The 24,914-nt window shown below is 43.2% G+C and overlaps 1 protein-coding gene across 3 annotated transcripts in view; it reads left to right on the forward strand.

The window, feature by feature from the left end:
* The window catches only part of UBAC2 (UBA domain containing 2), a 195,747-nt gene that overhangs the window by 125,833 nt on the left and 45,000 nt on the right, over positions 1 to 24,914 (forward strand). For 2 of the 3 annotated variants that reach the window (XM_016187601.2, XM_060191807.1), the window contains exons 5-6: positions 7,229 to 7,352; positions 11,397 to 11,444. In XM_016187601.2, coding sequence (XP_016043087.1) covers positions 7,229 to 7,352; positions 11,397 to 11,444 — 172 coding nt within the window. The remainder of the gene's footprint in view (positions 1 to 7,228; positions 7,353 to 11,396; positions 11,445 to 24,914) is intronic. The other variant, XM_060191808.1, reaches the window with a different exon arrangement.

Consider the following 24,914-nt stretch of genomic DNA (forward strand, 5'->3'; position numbering starts at 1 on the left):
ACACGTATCCAGGATGGATCTTCTTTCCCAGTTGGCTCTGGAACTGCATTTTATGAAGGGGGCAGATGACTCAAAGCATGCACAGTTGGTGAGGGGTCTGGATCGCAGGTCTTAGCAGAATAAAATGAGATTTTTGAGGGATAAATGGGTGTGTAAACTGCGAGTGTTTAATCCTGGCAGGAATATGATCCGTGTCCTCTTGCATTGGAAGCTGTCTCTTACAGAAGGGTTTAGGCCACATATGTCAATTTGATCTCCAGGTAATAGAAGGAAGGCCAGTGAGAGCAGACCTGCAGACAGGTCTTAAATCTGACTGTGAAAGTCATTCCCAAAAGCTGTGATCATAACAGGCCAGAGTAGGCTTAGACGGTCTTATTTAGATGCTTACATAGATGGCGTGACTATTTCAAGGGGCAATGTAGAGAGAGTTAAATTCATTGGTAGGAATTTGTAACTCTGTGACCTCAGAAGCCCCCCTACTCCAAAATGTGACTTCAGCAGTATTTAGAAACAGCAGGTCTCTCTAAAGCTTACAGTACTGGAGATCTATAGAGAAATCATGCCAACTAGAAGAGAAAATTTCACAAAACTTAACTGCTCCTCCATCCCACAGGCTAGAAAACAAAAGTATTGAAGAACTGAGAAGTAGCTCCTCTGCTGGAATGCACACCATGATGTCTGTCAGGCTCTGGGATCAAGCCACGGCATGCCATGAGCACTGTAGATGCCTTCCTCAGACAAATAAACAAGCAGAAAATTGCACTGGGGAAGGCTATTAAGTGGTGTGGGGCATGCACAGAGCCCTGAGTTCCTTCTCTGGTGTACATATTAAAGAATAATAGCAAAAATTATTAAACTAAGTGATCATTAAGATGATTCCTAGTGGGGAGTTGGGAGGTAGCACAGCGGGTTAAGCACACGTGGCGCAAAGTGCAAGGACCGGCGGAAATATCCCAGTTCAAGCCCCCGGCTCCCCAACTGCAGGGGTGTCGCTTCACAGGTGGTGAAGCAAGTCTGCAGGTGTTTATCTTTCTCTCCTTCTCTCTGTCTTCCCCTCCTCTCTCCATTTCTCTTTGTCCTATCCAACAACGATGACAATAATAACTACAACAATTATAACTGCAACAACAACAAAAAACCAGCAAGGGCAACAAAAAGGAAAATAAACAAATATTTTTTAAAATGTAAAAAAAAAAAAAGATTTCTAGTGCAAAAATTTAATGATGAGAGAATTTTCAGTTTGGTGGATACATATGATACAAAAATATTCTAAAACTACTTCTTTTCAGTTTGGGTTGACAGATTCTTGAAGAAGATTGTTGAGAAATTATTCCAAAGTTTTGAAAGGCCATCCTGGTGGGGGTTGTTTTTAATTTTGGGAATAGCTATTATTAAGTACAACATTCTTATCTAATGAAGAATCCAACTAGGGAAAATAGAAAAGAATGTTCTAGCAAACTAGATCTAGAGGGGGATGTGGCTACTGGCTCCCAAGATGAAGTGGAGGATTACTAGAAGATAATGATGTCAGCTCATATACTTTATCTTTAAACTGTATCTGTTATGTAATAGCGGTTTACACAGTTACAAGGTTACAGGGGTATAATACCACACTGTACCCACCACCAGAGCTTTATTTTTATCACGGTTAAAAGTGACCAGGAATTCTTTAGGAGGTAGCGTCTGTTTCAGTTTAAAAGGAAAGAAGGACATTTTGATGTGAACTGAATGTTTCTGTTATCTTATTCTATGAACTGCACTTGTGAACATACACACACACACACACACACTCACACTCTCACACTCTCTCACACTCAATGGATATTAATGAAGTTTCCTGGACGTTAGCCATTCACAGTACAGAAGGGATCAAGCTGAAGTATTGTTGACAGTCTAAAGAACAGATGTTGTCATAAAATAAGGAGAAGAGAAAAGCTGGTTAATGACTAATAATGTTATGGTGTTTTGTGAAGCCCATGTGTATAGAAATAGCAGTGGAAAATTTCTACAAAACAACCTGTCAGTGCCTGAACTGTGTGCATCTGTGTTATTGGTGCATGTGGTCTAGGAGTTAGTCATCTTCTAGAAGTTTACAGGAGTTATTAACTTCTAAGGAATTTTTAGACTTCTTTTATTGCTATATAAGATATGAACTGTGGTCATTAAAATCCCTATCAGTATTTTCCTAATTTACACTTCTTCTTCTTCTAGCGTTTGCCCTTCTTCCGTAGCCAGTCAACAACGTCAGGTTGAGCCTGATGTAAAGTTTCGAGACCTCCTTTGAATCTGGAGAGGTGGCAGTCGTTAACTATGTGGGTCATAGTCTGTCTGTAGCTGCAGGGGCAGTTTGAGTCGTCTCTGGCTCCCCAGCAATGGAACATAGCGGCGCACCGGCCATGGCCTGTTCCATAGCGATTGAGGAGGGCCCAATCATAACGTGCTAGGTCAAAGCCGGGTTGACGCTTGCAGGGGTCTGTGATGAGGTGTTTGTTCTTTACCTCAGCTGACTGCCAACTCTGTTTCCAAGAGTCTGGAACAGAGAAGTTCAGTGTAGGCGTAGGGGACCAGATTGGGTGATGAGACGTCAAGCGTTGGAACAGGGTGGGCGAAGATATCCGCGTATATTGGCAAGTCCAGTCGAGCATAGACGTGGGAAATGAACTTAGATGATGCCGCATCCCGACCAATATCTGGCGGGGCGATGTTGCTAAGAACTGGCAGCCATGGAACCGGGGTGGAACGGATGGTTCCAGAAATTATCCTCATGGAGGAATATAATTTGGAATTGACCAAGTGGACATGGGGGCTACGGAGCCATACTGGGGCACAGTATTCTGCAGTGGAATAGCATAATGCCAGAGATGATGATCGTAGTGTGGAAGCGCTCGCGCCCCATGAGGAGCTGGCCAGTCTTGCAATGATGTTATTCCTCGCGCCCACCTTTGCTGCAGTTTTTATGAGATGTTTGTGAAATGACAGAGTGCGATCGAGAGTAACGCCAAGATAGACTGGCTGGGCTTCATGCCGGATTCTCGTATCGCCAAGCTGCACATTAAGCTCACGCGAGGCCGAGGCATGGTGTAGATGGAAAACAGATGATACCGTTTTTGCAGTGCTAGGGATTAGTTGCCATTTTTTACAGTAATCAGATATCAGAGACATGTCTTTCGTGAGTGTTTCCTCGAGGATGTCGAACTTGGATACCTGAGTTGCACAGCAGATGTCATCGGCGTAGATGAACTTCCTTGAAGAAGTTTCTGGGAGGTCATTGATGTAAATATTAAATAGCATAGCAGCCAGAACAGAGCCCTGGGGGAGGCCACTTGAGACAAGTCTCCATCTGTTAGACTTGTCACCCAGATGCACCTGGAATCTTCTGTTTTGGAGAAGAAACGATATAGTGTTGACCACCCATGGAGGCAGGCATCTTGAGATCTTGACTAGGAGACCACGGTGCCAGACCGTGTCATAGGCTGCTGTGAGATCAACAAAGACAGCACCCGTCTTTAAATTCTTCTGGAATCCATTTTCAATGTAAGTTGAGAGGGCCAGGGCTTGTTCTCAGGTAGATCTTCCTGGACGGAAACCAGCTTGGGCGGGTGATAGGAATTTCTCTGTAAGAGGAGAAATACGTGACAGAAGCAGCCTCTCAAGGAGTTTGTAACACACGGAGAGGAGAGAAATTGGTCTATAGCTGGCGGCCAGTGTTAGGTCTTTCTTTGGTTTCAAAACCGCTATTATCTTCGCACGACGCCAAACTTTGGGCATAGACTCAGATTCCAAGATGTGGGACAGGAATAAAGCAAGCCACTAATTTACACTGAAATGTTATCTCAAGCAAGAGCTCTGCTTTGAATGATGATGATGATGATTGCTTCACTATGTCTACTTTCTTGCTGAATGTAAATGAGGACTTCTATAAATTAAATTCCTCAAAGGACATGTTCTATGGTGAGAGCTCTCAAGTGCAACCAAGATGGTTTGCTTATTACCACTAGCAGGCCCACCTTGAATATGCACTGAGGAAAGGTTTTGCTTTGTTTGTTCACTTGTTTCTGCTGCTTGGTTTTGACTGTTTTAAAGAGAATTTCATTTACTCAGGGAACTCTTGACAAGCTGCCACAGCAAGGCAAAAAAGGCAGGGTTCTAGGCAGTGGGGACAGAGCCTGGAACAGAACCCACAGAAGCCCCTGCTCTCCTGGGGCTCCCATTGTGGTCCTGGAGACAGGTGCTATCTAAGTAGTTAGGTGAGGTGAGGTTACAGGTGACCTGCTGGAGGAAACAGAGACCCCAGGATGCACTGGGAGTACAGATTAGAGTGTGGAGGGGGAGTGAGCATGGGAGCGTGCGCACGCACATACACACACACACACACATACACACACACACACACACACACACACACACACACTCAGAACCTAGTGAGTGAAAACCACTGTGGGGTTTGGAGTGGGGAGAGGGTGACCAGGTTGGGGGTGGGGAGGCACAGAGCCTTATGAGTCTTTGTAATGAGCGATCTTACTCTCCAGGAGTATCCTTGAGAGATTTTTTAAGCCCAAGAATAACTAAGTAGTCCTTTTCAGTTTTTTCACTTGGCTCGTGGAATGAGCTTGAGCCCTTTCCCGTGCATGATACACCAAGCTGCCTCCTGGCCCAGTTGTTTTTCTCTCCATGTATGTGTTTTTAAAGAAAATGAGAGGCTGGGGGTGGAGGGACTGAGGAGGAGACAGCAAAGACTGCTTCTCCAGCCGCGGGTGTCCCTTTGGCACTGTTCATGATACCCCCGGAGCCTCACTCAGCCTTCTGCCCACTGAGCTGTCTCCCAGACCTGCTTTGTCTATTTATTTATTTTCATTGAGATAGCTGGGTTTTTTTCATCATTGTATTTACTTTAAGGTTACAGGACCATACGTCCACTGTTTCATTAACTGTGTTTGGGCTGAGATGAATTGAATCGGATATAAAGAGTGTTTTAATGTAGCACTGAGATTCAGTGTCTGCTTTAACATTGCTCTGAATGTTTTTGGTTTGTTTGCTTGCTTTGGTGCTAGGATCATACCCATAAGTTGCAATCAAGCCCCCCCTCAGCCCCCCCCCCCCGTATATTTTTTAACTCAACAAATACTGAAAGTCAATTATGTGTTACATCTGCATTAGGCTCATGATGCTTTCTTTAAGAATTAACCATTTAATGTAAACTTTAAAAAGCCCTGCACACTTGAATTGTGACTCATACGACTATTAAAGTTGTCAGGGTTTTTCATTTCCCATGTTCATTGAGCTCCAGCGCTGTGCAGATGTTGGGAGAACCTGGAAGTTTCATTTGCTTCTATGTTGGGGGTGCCCTGGAGTGAGCCCAGACTAGGGCAGGACCATATGAGCAGGGCGTTGGCACCGCCCTGCCATCCACACAGCTCTGCTGCCCTCCTCAGCCACCCTCCTTCATCCCCATCCATCCTCCTTCTAGACCAAGCTGTGCAAGTCCATTTCTGGCCCGTGGTGGCTCTTAAGTGTCAGGGGCTGAGGCTTCCCTTAGCCCAGTCTCAACTGCATTCCTGTTGAAGCTGTATTTAGTGTGTGTGTGTGTGTGTGTGAGTGTGTGTGTGTGTGTGTGTGTGTGTGTGTGTGTGTGTGTGTGTGTCCTGTTATTTTAACAGTAGAGTTGAGAAGATAGCAAAAGCTTCCTTTAAAACAGTGCAGTTGCTATCAAAAACAGGGAAACACACAAGAGGTCGAGAGAAGTTTCCTTGTTGGAAGTGAAGACAATTTCTTGCATCTTTGATGATCAAGAAATGGTTCTTTGTACTGATGCCTCAGAAAAGTAGGATCAGGATGTAACTCAGTGGAAGAACATATCCTTTGGTAAGCAGTCATGCTGATCTGGGCTTGATCCCTGACACCAGAACCAGGGGTAAGAGGGAAAGAGTGCACTGAGTCATCAGCAGAGTGCTCAGTGGTGAATAGGTGCCCACCCAGCCCTGGTGCCATCCCAGAGCTCGCTCTCTGAGGTCTGGGAGGCTTCTTCTTCCTCACAGATAAGGGTGGTGGAGCCTCTGTCCCTGGGCCACTGCCTCTCATACAGTGCTCAGGTCCTCAGTGAGTCACCAGACGGTGAACTGAGGGATTGTTGAGGGCAAAGAGCCTCAAACCACCTGGAGGAGTTAGAGGAGCCACGGAGAGGAGTCAAGCAGTTTCCAAAGAAAAATGGAAAGGACATTAAATCGAAATGACACCTCTCACTGTGTCATTGAGTTGTCACATGAACCTTATGTGCCCAGTGGGCATTGCTGGGGGGAGGAGGAAGATAGGGGGAGGAGGGGTAGGGCCAGCTCTGAGGAGAGGAGGAGAGTTATGGGGAACTACACAGATCAGAAAATCTTTGTCATGCCAATATTTAAATTTCCTCTTTATGGCTGGGAGCCAGTGGGAGAAAGGGTTTTAAACAGGCATGATATGATTAGAGTGGTATTTTTGAAGAGAATGCTATTAATAGTATTAAGAGATGGAGTCAAAAGCAGAAAATCACGTGTGTCTTTTTGAGTATGTAAGGTTCAAGGTATCACTTTTATAGCCAAGGTGAGGAGTCAGGCAGCCTGTTGGGGAACTCACTCTCCATTTTCCCAGCTGAAGTCATTGAAGGATGTGAGATTCTGCAAGGAGAGGCTGGAATGATGAGAAAGAACTGATGGAACCCTGGAGAGGGTGCAAAGAGTACTATGAAAATCACAGAGAACCCCTCAAGAGACAGGGCTTCAGGAAAAAGAGGAAGGAGTTTGAGGAAGGGAAAAAAGGTATGGGGAGCCGTGGTTAGGGCTGTAGTGAAGTGAACTGGGACAGTCTGAGGTGAAGCATTCTGATTTACTGATAAAATGCACTGTCTGTTGCTTTTGGCTTTCTTGGCCTCTTTCACTAGATTCTAAGTCACCCGTTGGGAAGAAAGCAAGCATCCACTTTCAGTTTTCTCACTGTAATTGGCATTGAACCAAGAGATACTGAACCACTTCTTTGAAGTAGTTTTGAGAGAGTCTCCTGGGACTGAGTCTCCTGGTGTCGAGAAAAACAGTAAACTAAATAAATCATTTTGGACATGATGCATGTACAGAAACCATCCTGTACATCTAAGATGTTGCTTTATCAGACTGAAATAAAACTGTAAGCCATGTTGCTTCAACTATGTACTATATCTGAATTGCTGCCTATAGTGACTTCTCTCTATTTGTTTGCATAGCCTGGCGCCTGTGTTTGCTCTGTTTGTACCGTTTTACTGCTCCATTCCAAGAGTCCAAGTGGCACAAATTCTGGGCCCGTTGTCCATCACAAACAAGACGTTGATTTACATATTGGGACTACAGGTACAGTTTGCATTTCTATGTTGTTCACATTTCTTTAACCAAATTTTTTTTTTGGGGGGAGGGGTTCTTTTTCACATTTAAACTCCTTAAGAACAATGGTTTTTTTTTTCCCCCTAAGTTTGGCTTCATGATCTATATCAAATGTTCAAAGGAAGTGTTAAAAATAACAAGAACATCAAGCCCTGTATAAGGTATTAGAGAACTTTCATAGACTTTAGAAATCTGATAAGAGCTTTCACTGTAATTTCTCTCAGTGGAAAATATTTTAATTTCATAGTGCAATTGCGTGTAAGTACTTTAAAAAAAAAATCCTAGTGTGAAGTGGGAACAAATGAGACCAGTCGAAAGGTGGAAAATCATTGTGAAAATAAACGTATTGCATACAGAGTTCCCAAAGCAGAGCCCCGAAGGAGCCAGATATGCTTTACCAACCCAAGTGTTGGGGCTTCTTAGAAGCACGAACAACTTCATGGTTTCTGTGATACAAAGGCCTGTCAACACTATGGTTCCCATAGTGAAGACTGTCAAAATAATCAGCGTTGAATCAGACCATCTGGGCAGCAGTTTGTGACTGTCGACATCACATGAGGATGCTAGCTAGCCCTGTTGGTCAGTCCTATACATGGGTCCCTGTTTTCTAGCCTTAGACTTGCTTGCCTCTTTTCTTTCACTCTGAACAACATCTGATGTATTGATAGAATGTGACTTGACTGTTTCCTGTGGTGCCATGTGTCTCTTGGCCTTTTGATCTACACTGCTCATACTCATAACATTCCTTACCCCACACATATCAAGCCAGAAGTGAGTGTCTCTGTCGAGTCCCCTCTTCCCTCCCCTTTTAACCTTTAGCATTTCCTCTGGCTTCTCTAGTCTGCTGTCAAGTGTTATCAATGGCTCATCTAGGTGGGTGTTTCCTTATCACTTTACAACCGTTTCTCACGAAGTCTGTTTGTTCTCTACCTTTCAACCTCTCCCACTCTCCTCTCCTCCCACAGAGTCACGGATAATAACAGCCCATCTCTAGGGTTTGCTGTGGCGTGTTCATGCCTTTAAAAGCAGAGGCCAAATGGAATGATACAAGAATGCCCTGGCTCTGGAGCAGGACACCCAAGCAGTCCTTCTGACAGGGTGCCCACTAGCTGGAGACTTGGGTCAAGTCTTAGAAGCCCTGTGAGTCTCCTGTTGACTCCATAGTCCCTTCCAGCTGTGATGTTACAGAGCATCTGTGAGAGTGGGAGACGTTGCCTTATTAACTATGTGAAGTCTCTGCAGCCCTGTGGACTTTGGTCTAGTGATTTGCCCCGGCAACCAGGTGCTTTGTGTCTCACCTTTACTGAGTCCCCATAGCACCCCACCTGTAAAGTGGGGATCATATCCCCATTATAATGTCACTTGAAGGATCGGAGATTAATAATATTCACTGGAATCTGAATAGATAACCAGAACTGAGTCAGTTGGTTCCCAGTTTTTAAGAACCCATTTCTCCATAGCTGCCAACATTGATTTTTTTTTTTTTTTCTGAGCCTGAGCGTGTTTTGTGTGAGAGAGATCATAGTTGCTCTCAGAAAGCAGAGGCAGAGAGGCTGTGCTGACTTGTTTTTTCTGCAGTTTAGGCCTCACAGTTGCATGATTTTACCACTCCCAGGCCAACTCATTTTCATCCAGAGAGAGGGACAGAGACAGAGAGGGAGATCAGAGCCCTGGAGCCCCTTCTGTGCCATAGCACATCCCGTGCATGAGTCTTGTGCGTGACAAGGCATGCACCCTGCCCAGTGAACTATGCCTTTAGTCCTCTGATTTACCAATAAAATCTGAAGTCCTCAGTATGAAAGTGGCATCCAGATTTCTCCTTTTCTATCCAGCATGAGCCCCCACCTCTCCCTGCCTAGAAGTGTGTGCCCCCCTTATTCCTCTCTGTCTCCCCACACCACTCTTGAAGCCAGAGAGATCTGCTGTGTGAGTGAGTGACAGGATGAATGAGTGTCATCACTATCAGAAGAGCAAAAGCAGTTATGAAAAGTCACTGTAAGTGGCTTGGGAGGTAGCCATGTCCAGCTCAGGGCTGTGGAGGAGAGTGACACCTGAGGGGTGTCACTTGTTCTCAAGGAGCCAAGCAGTGAGCCAAAGCACATAGACGCTGAGCAGACTCCACTGGGGCCTACCTTGCCTAGGAGCCCAAAGGAAGTTGTTTTTTACCAACAGCATAAATGATTCGCTCCTCACTGTGTGTGAGCTGTCACTGGCCTCCCGAGCCCTTCCACAGCCACTGGGGCACATGCCCAGCCCGCAGCCCACCAGCTCTCTGAGCAGAGGACTTAACCTCTCAGTCTGCTCACATTAAAGCCGAGTTAACTATAGCAGGACTCACCTCCTGAGGTCAGTAGGAGGCTTCAGTGAGTTTCAGATCAGTACTTGGTACAGTGCCTGAAAGTACCCTTATGTTTTGCAGAAGAGAACTGCAGCAGCGTATTTTCCACATGCTCCCCGGGCTTGTTAGTGTCAGAGTTATTTTCACTGGGCAGCTGCCAGGCTAGATCACGGGCCTGTGTGGCAAGTCGCAGCCAGTGCTCATCTCGGTGCAAAGTCAGCTCCAGAGCCACGCTGCTTAGCCCCCTTCTACCTGTGCTTTTTTTTTTATCTCTTTTTTGTTGTTGTTGACTTTTATTTATTTTATTTTATTCAATTTCTTTATTGGGGAATTAATGTTTTACATTCGACAGTAAATACAGTAGTTTGTACATGCATAACATTTCCCAGCTTTCCATATAACAATACAACCCCCACTAGGTCCTCTGTCATCCTTCTTGGACCTGTATTGTCAGTTCTTACTTTTGTGTTCCGTCTTCATTCTACGTGTTCTTGAAAAGTGTGCAGAACCTTGAGGCTTTCACCCCACACAGTGACGGCCATGAACCAGGGAGCACGTGCTTGTGTTTATTTCCACGTGAACAGACGTGATCCATCTCCACTCTAGTAGATACGAACAAACACTGGGCCGTGATCCATCTCCACTCTAGTAAATGCGAACAAACACTGGGCCACTAGGCTACAGGTCTTTTCCTCCCCACAGGAACACTTTGAGGTGACTTATCATTTTCTCTCTTTTTTTTTCTCTTTTCTTTCAAATCTCTGAGCACAGCTGTCTCAGGTATAAATGATTTGAAAAACAGAAGGATTTCATGAGTTCTAATTCTAATGACTAGCCTGTCTTGCTCTGATATCATTGCTTTCTTTGTCCGTGGGTCAACGGAAATGAGAAAGCTATCAACAATGAAGAACAGGAGCATTGGAATTAGGGACCTTTGTGCTTGCCCAAATCTTCCATCTAAATTTAGAGGGACAATGAGAAGACATTTAAGTGAGAAAATTATGTAAAACAATCATAAACCAATGTATGTCGTTACTTAACACCAAGCATTGAATGGTTCTAATGATTTTGATTGTGGTGTTTCTTTTTATGTAGATGCCATTTATAAAGAAGATTTTTACTTATTTGTCTTTGCATAGAATAGACCACATTTAAACAGTCTATTCTAGGCTATATGGAAAAACAGATCTTGATTATAAAAAAAAATGGAGTTGGTGTATTAGACCAAAGTAAAGGAATCTGGGGTTGGAGGATGGGGGAATGTTCAGGTCCTGGAACATGATGGTAGAGGACCTAGCAGGGTTGTATTATTATGTGGGAAACTGGGAAATGTGATACATTACAAACTATTGTATTTATTGTTGATTGTAAAACATTAATCCCCCAATAAAGAAAAAAAAAAGAAAACTGAGAAATGTTACACATGTATCAACTGTAGCATTTTAATGTCAACTGTAAACCATTAACCCCCCCAGTGAAGAAAAAAAAAATGGAAAACCCAATACATGATTTCCTTTTAAAAGGGCGGGATTGATGTTTATTCCTTTTCTGCTTATATTATGACATATATACTTAATACATAACATAAAAGTTATACTGACAGTGATATAAAAACAAGTATGCTGTGATTGGCAGTTGAATTTCATTTTTAGTTGCCTTTTTTTTTTCTTTTGTAGCTTTTCACCTCTGGTTCCTACATCTGGATTGTAGCCATAAGTGGACTTGTAAGTGTGACTCCCCCTACCCCCCTTGACTCCCTCTCTTTTGAGAAATGTTAGGGAAAATGTCACACATCGATTATGGGTTATATTAAATCCAGGCCGGTATCCACAAACCACGTCAGGTGCTGACTCTATTCCTGTGGTGATGACCACATGGATAATCTGAGATGAAAGAAGCTAGATTGCCTCCATTTTCAGAGTAATTTTGATGAAAATTTTACCTGAGTACCTTGCCAGTGTTGGTGTTTCTAATTTACATTGACAGCTAAATACATCGTAGGGAAAAAAATGACAGAGAAAGAAAATGAAGAAGTTGGGTTTACTAAAAATAAGGAGAAATGTTCTGTTTGCTCTGTGAAGAGACATTGTCATGCAAGGGGAAAAAATAAAACAAAGGGGAAAGTCAGGTGGATTGGAATTGACGAAAGACTCATGAGGTCTGTGGCCAGAAGTGGAAGAAAGGAAGCAGCCCGGGGACTTGGGGTGACATCATCATTCTGGATGCTAGAATGTCTCCATCTGCCTCTCCTCATGCTGCTTCATTGTTTTTTAATTCTTACTTTAATGAACACTTACCCTCAACTCTTATTATTAGAAAAAGAAGTCTAGAGCACGAGACTTTATCAGTGACTGAAATTTGAGCTCCCAAGTTTGTATGAAAATAAGTTTATAGTCCATATGTAAGGAATAGAGGTTGAGTTTCTTTCTTGGAGAAGACTTAAGAGCATTGCAGAATGGACTCCTTGTTACAAGGATAGGGTCAAAGGAAATAGCGACACACCCACTGTAGACACCTTCAGTTGAATCATCATGCTTTATTCTTGTTTTCTGGGGAAATGGTACCTTTGGCTACGGGATCATTCTTTAAGTCTGTTCATATCTGTCCTTTATGCTTTCTGTACTAGTCCTTTTCTGTATTCATTCATTTTGTAGACGACCTAATCCTTTATTATCTACAACTTACATGCCTCCACCCAAAATTTCTGGGGGTTGAAGGCACTGTTTCTCCTTCCTTAAACACTGGTTCACCGATCCAGACACCTTATTTGCTTCAGGACCACAGAGCTCAGCTTCACTGTGAGGAGGTGGTTCCCAACCACCCCAGCCACCTGGTCCCTTTAATCTTGTCAGGACATAGACGTGACCTAATGCCAGTTGCCTGAGTGGGAGTTCAGTGGCCATACCCTCCCTAGTGTAAACTTACCCTCACCTAAACTGCTAACTTGATTGGCAGCTATGTACGCGGCCTCCAAGGAATAAGTAGATAACGTATTGCTCTCGTGATGGGTTTAGCACACGCATTTACGAAATCCTTCATGCTGTGTTTTGTTTCTCTTAGTCGTGATGGTTTTGCTTCCAGGGGACCTCACCTCACCCCACCCCCAGCCCTACTCTCCCTTCCCTGTGGTTATCACAGTCTTGTGGTCAGGGTCCAAGGTGGTTGTGACTCACTGGTTTGAAAACATCCCATTTCTTTATACTGTTTTCAGACTCCTGGTTTGAAATGAAGTCTTGCTTCTCACCTCAGAAAGTTTCATCTAGGGCTAGGGAAACAGCATAATGGTTATGCAAAAAGTCTCTCATGCCTGAGGCACCCCAGGGTTCCAGGTTCAATCTCCAGCACCACCATAAACCAAAGCTCACTAAAATACATACATTAAATATTAGGAAGGAAAAAAGAAGAAAGAAAGGAAGAAAGGAAATTTCATCTAGGAACAGCCAGTACTCTAGAATGGAGGCTGCACTGTTCATTTCTCTGCAGTCTTTAAAATCTAAAATGGCCTTGTTGGGCTCGGTCTTTTTCAGTAAATCTGTGTGACAGTAAGGTGATATATATATATATATATACTGCTGCCTCCAGGGTTATCACTGGGGCCCAGTGCCTGCACTAGGAATCCACTGCTCCTGGAGGCCATTTTTTTTCCCATTTTATTGCCCTTGTTGTTATTGCTGTTGTTGTTGTTGGGTAGGACTGAGAGAAATAGAGAGAGATGGGGAAGACAGAGAAGGGGAGAGAAAGATAGACACCTGCAGACCTGCTTCACCACTTGAGAAGTGACACCCCCCCCCCCCCCGGCGCAGGTGTGGAGCCGAGGGCTCGAACTAGGATCCTTACAGCAGTCCAAGCTGTACTTTGCGCCGTGTGCACTTAACTAGCTGCCCTACCACCTGGCCCCCTAATTTTTTGTATATTTATTTATTTACCCTTTTCTTGCCCTTGTTGTTTTTTATTGTTGTTATAATTATTGTTATTGATGTTGTTGTTGTTGGATAGGACAGAAAAATGGAGAGAGGAGGGGAAGACAGAAGTGGGGGGAGAGAGACACCTGCAGACCTGCTTCACCGCCTGTGAAGCAACCCCACTGCAGGTAGGGAGCCAGGGGCTCCAACCAGGATCCTTAGGCTGGTCCTTGCACTTCGCGCCATGTGTGCTTAACCCACTGCGCTACTGCCCAACTCCCTAATTTTTTTTTTTTTAAAGAAGCAGAAGTTGAACAATTTTTTATCATTAGAGACCTGTTGGTTTGGGAAACTGAACTGAATTGCACAGAAGTGAGGATATACTTCCCAGATGAATTTAGCATTGAAGTAATTTCCCTATAATAAACATCTGAACCCATTGTGCTCACTGCTTAAATTCATTAACTTGGCCAGTGCTAGTGCCCTCAGGCCAGGAGCCCAAGTCTGCTCATTTCTCTGCCAGCTTTGTTCTCTCTTACTCTCCCACCAAAATGAGGTGACACCACGTTCACTTCTGGTGATTCCTCCCAGGAATACTCTGAGCTGCTTGTCTCTGCTCACACTGTGAATGTAGGTGCCTGCTTTAAACCTAGTGAATGTTTTATTCCTGACTATTTCCAGAAAAACCACACTCTTATATTGGAATGTTGAATGTAATCTGGAGTTCTTTAGATGAAGATAACTGCAGAGGAGGATGTTAAAATACTTTCTGTTTTGTTTAGGATCCAAGTCTGAGACTTATGAAGCCAGAGATGGTCCCAGATGTCTCTTGCTCAACATGCCCATATGTATTCAGTGACTTCCCTTTTTTTTATACTAAATAAGTTTTATTTTTAAAATTCTTACTGCCAGGAAAGAAACGCACAGATGGCATTCAGTGTTTGGAGGGAATGTTATAAAACCTGTTGATAAAATTTTTACATTTTCACACTGAAGTCAGTAGTTAGTCCCTAACCTGGTGGATGTGTTAGGAAGTGATTGTATTTTAATCTGACGATTGTATATTTTTAAATAGCTTTCTTTAAAGCTACTTTTGTAAAATATAAGTTGTGTATTATCTGCTGCCATAGTAGCCAAAAATTCCATGTAGGCTTTTCTGGGAAGCTGCCAAGTTTGGATTTAATTTTATTTTATTCTGTTCACTTATCAGGGTGCTAATTTTCATCAGGTTAGTTCTTATTTATTTAATCTTATTAGTGATTCAGTAATGTTTTGCAAGTTTATAAGCCTACCCCCACACACACTACGTAACCCCCATAGATCTCACAAAGTCTGAGACAGTCTGTTTTTTTCTTTAAGTTCATGTCCTTGCATTATCTATATTTCACATATGACCAAAACCATCCAGTAGTTGTCTTTCACCTCTTACTTCACTGAGAATAATAACCTCCAGTTCCATCCATTTTGCCCCCAAGGACACAGTATTATCTTTTTAAACTAGCAGAATCGTATTACACTGACTCCATCCCACAACTCCTTTATCCACTCACCTATTGATGGGCATGTAGGCTGCCCCTGTCGCTTACCTATTTAAATAACACAGCTGTGAATGTAGGGGTGCATATTTCCCATTGAATTTGTGTTTTTGTATCCTTTGGAGCTGTCATCAGTTTACTTCTTATCTCTCCTTGTGTCACTCATTCTTCCACAATGGCATATGTTTCTGAATATGTAACCTGTAAATAGTCCTCAGGCTCTAAAGGGAAGAGACTGACAAATTTACATCAGCACAGCATTTTGCTAGGTGGAATCCACAAATCTGTTTTGTCCTCCACGATTTATGAAACCCTAATGAGACTTCTAATCTCACACCATCATGAAGGGTTCCCTTTGAAAAGCCTTAAAGGGTCCCACTACCTACAGAAAGATATACACACCCACACCACATTCAAAGTCCTACATAATCTGATGTCAAGCTATGTGTCTAATTATTGGAGAAAACAGATTTGTACACACACACACACACACACACACACATACACACACACACACACTCCAGCGACTGCCTGGGTTGGGGAGGACAGCCACTGTACTTAGAAATGACTTGGGCCTTGTTCACATGTGCCCTTGGTCAATGTTTTCCTGTTACATTGCTCCTCCTTTGACAGCTCTGAGTTTTAATGCTCACACTTAAACTCTAGCTGCTTTCATGAGAATGTAACTGCACACACTGACAAAACCATCCCAGGAAAGCTGGAGGACGACACCCATGTGAAGTACTCCCGCTGCAGTAGCAGCTGAGAACGTGTGTCCGCCTGCTCCCACCTGTGCTCCCCATCAAGTTGAACTCTTCTTCCTGTCTCTGGTGCAAGACCTTCCAAACTGGGGGCCGCTCTGTGTGTTCACAATTCTTGGAGTCTTGGCAACACACTGATACGTTTTTTTTTTTTTCCCTGAACAAAAATTCACATTTTCTTCCTTAACTTAAATTGCTTCCTTATTGAACTTAGAGCCCTCTGTGTGGTTCTCTAGAGAACCGCCTTCTGGTCCTCACAGCCCTTGTACTTCTTCATTTTCTGCTGTTTATGAGTCATGCAGTGAGTCACTACCTCTGGGATGGACCCCAAGTCTCAAAAATGAAGTCTCAGGCCTGAGCTGATTCTGCTGTGATTCAAAAGGAGAGAGCCTGCCCTTCCCTGGCAGCCTTCTCTTGCTATGGCTCACATGCTTGTCACCTACTCCTTTTCCCAGCTATTTGAGAGCAAATGCCAGGCAGCCTTGTACTTCTCAGACACTAGGCATCTCTCCTTCCCAGTTTGCCCATTTCCCAGCTTGTTACCTGTCCTCAACAGTATAGAAACTTTGGTTTGCCTTGTGACTTTAGTGTGGGGGAAAGCAAGTGTGAGTCTGGGTTCAAGCTTTGGGACCATCATAAACTGGAGCTGAGCAGTGCACTGTGTGTGTGTGTGTGTGTGTGTGTGTGTGTGTGTGTGTGTGTGTGTATTTAAATCTACTTTCTCCAATAATTATATCAGATACATAGCTTGACACTAGATTGGTGTGTGTGTGTGTGTATTTAAATCTACTTTCTCCAATAATTATATCAGATACATAGCTTGACACTAGATTGGTGTGTGTGTGTGTGTGTGTGTGTGTGTGTGTGTGTGTATTTAAATCTACTTTCTCCAATAATTGTATCAGGTATATAGCTTGACACTAGATTGTTGTGTGTGTGTATTTAAATCTACTTTCTCTAATAATTATATCAGATACATAGCTTGACACTGGATTGGTGTGTGTGTGTGTGTGTGTGTGTGTGTGTGTGTGTGTGTGTATTTAAATCTACTTTCTCCAATAATTATATCAGATACATAGCTTGACACTAGATTGGTGTGTGTGTGTGTGTGTGTGTGTGTATGTGTGTATTTAAATCTACTTTCTCCAATAATTATATCAGGTATATAGCTTGACACTAGATTGTTGTGTGTGTATATTTAAATCTACTTTCTCTAATAATTATATCAGATACATAGCTTGACACTAGATTGGTGTGTGTGTGTGTGTGTGTGTGTGTGTGTATTTAAATCTACTTTCTCCAATAATTATATCAGCTATATAGCTTGACACTAGATTGTCTAGGACTTTGAATGTGGTGTGGGTGTGTATGTCTTTCTGTAGGTAGTGGGGGCCTTTAAAGCTTTTCAAAGGGAACTCTTCACGATGGTGTGAGATTAGAAGTCTCATTAGGGTTTCATAAATCATAGACAGGAGGGAAAAGTGAACAGTCTTGAAGGAGTCAGGATGGCTCACTTGTGAGCTGTGATTTGTCTTCCTTCCTTTCTACCACAATAGTTACAAAGACACAAATTAAAATATTGTCTAAGAGGAACTATAAAAAGAAGCCGTGGTGCAGAACCTTATGTTACCGACTTTCCAAGTGATGGCATGGCTTTGTGGGAAAGGGTATTAGAGTAGCATAACCTCTGGAAATCAGAGCTTTTTTTTAAATTTTGCTTTTTCCCCCCTTTTGTTGCCCTTGTTTTTTTTTAATTGTTGTTGTTGTTACGATTATTGTTGTTGTTATTGGTGTCGTCATTGGATAGGACAGAGAGAGATGGGGAAGACAGAGAGGGGGAGAGAAAGATAGACACCTGCAGCCCTGCTTCACCGCCTGTGAAGCGACTCCCCTGCAGGTGATTAGCCGGGCGGCTCAAACCGGGATCCTTACGCCGGTCCTTGTGCTTTGCGCCACGTGTGCTTTGCGCCACGTGCGCTTAACCCGCTGTGCCACCGCCCAACCCCTGGAAATCAAAACTTTCTTTGGAGTCCCAGTTGGAAGGCCTGACCTTCTCCCTGTCAAGGGAAGTGGTGTTGGGTGCTCTTAGCCATTCCTAGTTTCTCTTCTCTTCATGCTTCCTTCTCTTCCATGTTTATTCTTTCCTCCCTTCAATTCCTTCTCTAAACTAAGCACAGTGAGACAGGGTAGCCATTCAGAGCACTTATCTGAGGCGCAGTGTTTTCACTGAACTTTAGAGACTGAGGTGACTTTTGAACAGCTCACTGAGAATGAGGTCAGAAGCTGCGGAGAGATGTCAGATGTAGTTCAAGCAGTGAGGTTGGTCAGGTTGGTGAAAGAGCCACAGGCTGAAACAGATTACACTTGACCCTTGGGGGAAAATTCACCTTCTAATTAAAATAATAGTTGTCATCTCAACACTAAATGGAGGAATTGAGTGCTCATTAATCCATATTCTCTCTCTCTCTTCATTCATACTTTCTCTGCCCCTTCCTTCTCCCCTGCCTTGCTCTGTCTGTCCCCTGCCCCATCCTGCCTGGATTTGCTGAAACAAGCCTTCAGAATTCTGCCTTGTCACAGCAGCTGCAACTGAGCACAACATGAACAGGGCAGACCTGGTTCGCTAAGTGTCACGGGAAACGGTGACTAGTAGATGCTGATATTTGTTTGCCTATGTCTTTATTTTGTTGTCCTCACTCAGGCTTCACTGCTTCAGGCTGACTTTTACAAAGAGAGGAAAAGATGCCACAGCCAGGAAGCTTCCTCCAGGCTGCTGGGGGCCAGGCTTGAACCCAGGTCCTGCCCACGGCAGAGAAAGCGCACTGTCTGAGTGAGCTGTCTTGCTGGCCCCGGCCCTGATTTTTAAAATCCTCAGAATAGAACAAAGGAAATGACGCACCTGCCTTAATAAAGCTGACACAGAAAAGCCTTGCAGAAAACAGTTGGCCCTTGAAGAACATGTGTTTGAACCCCCAGGTCTGTCTGTGCCCAGACTGTCTTCTAACAGCTGACGTGAACATATGGTCTCAGTAAACACAATACTGTGCTCTAGCTGTCTCTTAACATTTTCTTGTTTCTGATTTACTTTACTGTAAAAATACAGTAGACTGTACATTTGCTACACAAAATTGTGTGTGTTCATTAACTGTGATGGGTTAGGCTTCTGGATTTGCCCCAGTGCAGGGGTTATCTCCCCTGAAACTCATGTCCAGGGCTCAACTGGCTCTGGGATTTATGTAACTATACCTAACCATTTACCTGGACGAACAGTGACCTACACCCCTGTCAGAGTCTGACTCCTCATGTTCCACTCTTTCCCATGTTCTCTCTAGAGTTTACTTTCCCCAGCACCTGGCCCTCTCACCAGATTGTGCTATCACGCTACCTCTGCTTTTTCTTTAACAAGCTCATGGCATTTACCACATACTGAGCACTTGCAGAGCATTACATCATTTGTTCAGAACACCTACTGCCCTTTACTGCAGGGCCCCTCCCTCTGGGGCCACCACTCGCCCCTGAACACTGGGCTCTACTCTAACACTGACGCCAGCCACTGAGATGTGAGCAGAAGTGATCTCAGCCCAGACAGAAGTCTTGGGGTCGCTGCAGGTTTCCACCCTGGCTCTGTTCCCTTTGCTGTGGGAAAGCACGTGCCAGGTGGAGGCCACTCCTTCAGCCCAGGCCCCACTGTGAAGATGCCGTGGGGGAGCAGGGCCACCGTGGCAGATGAGAAGTAAGGCTGCTGATACCTGGGACGGTGTATTGCCACAGTCCAATCCAGATGAGCAGCTCTTTTCTACACACTATAGAGATGCCACCTTGGTTGCTCCTCATAAAGCCAGAAGACGTAGAGGCTGTTATCCCGTGTCACATTTGAAGAAAGTAAGGCACGGAGAGTTGAAATAAGTGGCAGACAGAGAGAGAGACAGACACACAGAGAGAGAGAGGACAAATAGAGACGAGATCCAACTGCAGCTGCTCCAGTTCAAGTGTCTCTGCTCTTCTGAGGAGGCTTTGTTGAACACATGCCAGTACTTCACCTGCCCCTCCCCTCAACAAGAGTTTTAAAAGTACCAAGAGGTGCTGCACAACACACAGCAACGACAGTTGACTGCAGCTATCATTAGGGACTTTGTCAGTTGACCAGTAATCCAAGAGAACTCAATTACATTACCAGTCCTGCTAGAAGAGGTCTTCCCAATTGCTATACTTTCTCTTCTAAGATCACAAACCTATTCGACTGGTCCTCTCTGTGTTGAGTTGAAGATGTAACTCGTATCTCCCCATCAGTAAGTAGACTCATGTCCCGTATTTCTGGCATTGTTCAGGGACAAGAAAATAAAGGGAGGAATGGCTTTGAAAAGCTTCAAAGGACAGTGTAAAATACATCTATGGCTGGTTCAGTTATGCTGGTGGGTCACAGGAAAAAGAAACGGAGATAAGGAAGAGGTTCCAAGAAGGACTCATACTTTCACATTTCAGATGGCCGCTGGTAGATAATTGTGGCAGCTATTATACAGCACTGAGCGTTTCCCATGGGCCTGTCACCTTGTTCTCTTATCAAGAAATGAGAGGTCTTGAATTGAGTTTGATTATCTCTTTAAACTGATTTTTTTAAAAATCCAAATGTATCAGTGTTACTTCCTCTTTGGGGCCGACTGTGTTGATAATTGTGCTTCTCTCTTGATGATACCCTTTGGGAAAGGAGTAAGGAGTATGGTAAAAAAATTATAATAATCAATGCATGTTAATTTGAATTTATTTATTATTTATAAACAACAGCAGAGCTTTTTTTTAACCAGAGTCTTTTTTATTTTTTTTTATTTTTTATTTAAGAAAGGATTAATTAACAAAACCATAGGGTAGGAGGGGTACAATTCCCACCACCCAATCTCCATATCCCACCCCCTCCCTTGATAGCTTTCCCATTCTCTAGCCCTCTGGGAGCATGGACCCAGGGTCATTGTGGGTTGCAGAAGGTAGAAGGTCTGGCATCTGTAATTGCTTCCCCGCTGAACATGGGCATTGACTGGTTGGTCCATACTCCCAGTCTGCCTCTCTCTTTCCCTAGTAGGGTGGGTCTTAACCAGAGAGTCTTATGTTAGTTCATGTTAGCCTAGGACACTTTCAAGGTGTCAGAATTTTTTGTTGCCAAAGGTAGTTTTTAGTCAGCAAAAATCCTGCCTTTTAAAAATAAAATTTCAAAGATTTATTTAGATGTGTCTCTGTATTCACTTTGACTTTTTAATTAAAAATGTTTATCTCTTTCTGTTTAGTAAAGTGTTATTTACACACAATAAAAGTAACCAACTTTAAGTATACATTTTGGTGAATTTTGGTAATTGTATAGAGTTGTGTAACTGAAATCAAGATAAGAATCAGCCCTAGAAATGACCTGTTCCTTTTCTCTCTGTTGTCTCACCCAAGTAAAACTCATCTTATGTCATTGTTATAGCTTTACCTTTTCTGTGATTTTACGTTACTATGCTGCAATGTGGAGTCCTCTGTGGCTTCTTTCACTCCACATGCTATTGTTGAGACAGACCTCGATCTTATCAATACTTTACTCATTGTTATTAGAAGTATTAGGTGGTGGAGTGGTAGTTCCACCATTTTGTTCATCCATTCACTAGTTTGTGGGAATTTGGGTTGCTTCCTGGTTTGAATTATACTTTGAACATCTGTGTGCTCGTGTGTGTTTCTTTTGGGGTTTTGTTTGTTTGTTTGTTTGTTTGTTTTTTGTGTGTCCAGGGTTATCGCTGGGGCTTGGTGCCTGCACTATGAATCCCCTACTCCTGGAGGCCATTTTCCCCATTTTGTTGCCCTTGTTGTTGTTGTTATTTTTATTGTTGTTGCTGTTGTTGATGCTGGATAGGACAGAGAGAAATGGAGAGAGGAGGGGAAGACAGAGAGGGGGAGAGAAAGACACCTACAGACCTGCTTCACTGATTATGAAGCGACCCATATGCAAGTGGGGAGCTGGGCTCAAACTGGGATCCTTTTGCTGGTCCTTGCACTTCCTGCCACGTGCGTTTAACCCACTGTGCTACCGCCCGGCCCCCCTGTGTACACGTTTATGTGTACACAGACTTTTACTTCTGCTGGGCCATATGATAATGGCATGTTTCATATTGTAAGATACTACTTTAGACGTTCTTGTTGGTGTGTAGTACATCCTGTCAGTTCCCTAATGACTGGAGATACTGAGCATCTTCTCAAGTGCCTGCAGGTCATTTGTATAACTTCCTGTGTCAAGTATCAGCTCAGATCTTTCACCCACTTTTTCTTTTGTCTTTTAATTGAATTTAATAGGATTATTTTTATAAGTATTGGTCCTTTTTTGGAAATATTCTGTAAAAATTATGTCCCAATCTGTGTCTTGCCTCTTTTTTTAAACCTTTCTTTTAATGAATATATATATATGTATATATATATATATATATATATATATATATTCCTGTGTATCAATTTTTTCAGTTTTTGCTTTTAAGAAACCTTTGCTCCCCATCTGCAGGGAGGAAGTTTCAAGAGTGGTGAAGCTGTGCTGTAGGTGTCTCTGTCTCTCTCCCCATATATCCCTCCCCTCTCAACTTCTCTCTGTCTCTCTATCCAATAATAAATAAAATAAATATTTTTTAAAAAAACCTTTGCTAATTCAGTCTTAGAAAGAGACCATTGAATCGCTAGCTATAAATGCATGAAGCCTTCCATTTATACTTTATTGTTTTTAGTCCCATGGAAGGAACGAGCTTCAGTGTAAGCCTTTTTTCCCTATAATTTTTATTTGAATGAGTTTGTGAAAGGAGATGTGAGGGTTTTGTTTGTTTGTTTGTTGCCACCAGGGTTATCTCTGGGGCTCGGTGCCTGCACTACAAATCCACTGCTCCTGATGGCCATTTTTACCATTTTTAAAGAACAGGACAGGACAGAGAGAAATCGAGAGAGAAGGGGAAGATAGAGAGGGGGAGATAAAGATAGACACCTGTAGACCTGCTTCACTGCCTGTGAAGTGACATCACCCACCCCTCCACAGGTGGGAAACAGGAGGCTTGAACAGAAGTCCTCGAGTGGGTCCTTGTGCTTCCTACTATGTGTGCTTAACCCAGTGTTTTACCATCTGGCCCCCAAAGTAGATATAAGTTTAAAGAGAAATGATCTTCTTGTAAAAGGGCTTTTAAAAAGTATTGACTTATAAGCACAAGACTCAGCCTTCTTCCGTGCGCTCCCTGGTGCCCCTTTTCCTTAGCAACAGAGCACTTATCGCAGAACATGCCTCTCTCTCTTTCTTTCTTTCTTTCTTTCTTTCTTTCTTTCTTTCTTTCTTTCTTTCTTTATTTATTTTATCTATTTTTAAACCTGAGCACTGCTCAGCTCTGGTTTATGGTGGTGCAGGGGATTGAACCTGGACTTCAGAGCCTCAGGCATATGAGAGTCTCTTTACATAACCATTACGCTATCTACCCCTGCCCTCACAGATCACTTCTTATTTGTGGCAGTAGTGCCTCCAACTAAAAGTTCACACTGCCCAGTTTCATTTGCATAAGATAAAACCTTGAAGTTGAAGTCTTGATAGTGTGACCCAATAAGCTATAAGCTTTATTGGTTGGACTCCTTAGTGTAGCTTTTTGCCCTTTTTATCTTTCTTTATTTCCATATCCCTGTAGTGTAGTTACAGTCCTTCTAGGCTTTTTGATGTGGTTGTTTGTTTGTTTGTTTTTTAGCAATAGGGAGAAGTAGTAAACTTGTGTTGTACTTAAGCCATTATTTCTGGTTTTCTTCTTCATTCAGCTAACTCAGCCCTCCCATACATATTTTTTAAGCTTTCTTTTTTTATATATTTAGTTATTTCCTTTTTGTTGTCCTTGTTGTTTTTTATTGTTGTAGTTATTATTGTTGTCATAATTGTTGAATAGGACAGAGAGAAATGGAGAGAGGAGGGGGAGACAGAGAGGGGGAGAGAAAGATAGATACCTGCAGACCTGCTTCACTGCTTGTGAAGCGACTCCCCTGAAGGTGAGGAGCCGGGGGCTCGAACCAAGATCCTTACGGTGGTCCTTGTGCTTTGCGCCATGTGTGCTTAACCCGCTGTACTGCCACCCGACTCCCACCACACATATTTTTTAAAGGGCAGCTTTCTAAGACATTAGTTAGGAACAAATCATCAGTAATCAGTCTAATTAATTGTTCCTATTCTGGTTCTGCTTCCCCCAAATCAGAAGGCTGAAAAGATAGTTGAAAATGATATTGAAAGAAGTAAGAAAACTCTGGGGGTTTCATCTGAACCAAATTTGCACTTGACAAAGAACAGGACAAGACAAAAACTTTGCCACCTGGTTTTGTCTGTCCTGAAAAGAATTGTCTCCTAATTAATCACAAATGGCAGAAATAGCTTTGGGCATCCCTAATTTGCATACCTGTCCCTCAAGTAATAAAGCAAGTGATTTCTGCCATGTGTTCCTTCTTTCAGATGCATTTCAGAAATAGCTCTAGGAAACAGAAGATCAGTTAGTGTCATTTTTTTCTCTTTGTTGTATTCCTCATGGTACCCCCAGTGCTTAGAACACAACCTGGCACATAATAGGTGCTCAGTTAATATGTACTGGGTGAATAAATGAGGCCCAAGTGGGTCTGGTTTCTTCAGGTTTTAAGTACATATTGACATCTTTATGTTGGGGTCCAGGTGCAAAGGGGTGTCTGTTTCTTGGTCTGTACTCTGGAAGACAGCCCTTGTGTTTTTTCCTATCATTCCATTAGCTGTCTGGACTCTCATTCCCAAGGACCCCACAGTTAAGCTGGCTTGCTGGTTGGTTGGTTCAGCCACAACTAAGTTCAGCACACACCTGGGTGTCATTGTTCGCCTGTGGTTTCTGCCTTTGGCCTGTGGTTTTGTGTTGATCCTTAACAAGACCAGAGGGCAGTTGAGCTTAATCAAGAGCATTTTTTAGTTGTCTGCGTGGCAAAGGAAGTCCAGCATGTTCTGGAGGAGGAGTGTGACT

This window comes from Erinaceus europaeus, chromosome 5 (assembly GCF_950295315.1).
Source record: "Erinaceus europaeus chromosome 5, mEriEur2.1, whole genome shotgun sequence".
Lineage (NCBI taxonomy): Eukaryota > Metazoa > Chordata > Mammalia > Eulipotyphla > Erinaceidae > Erinaceus > Erinaceus europaeus.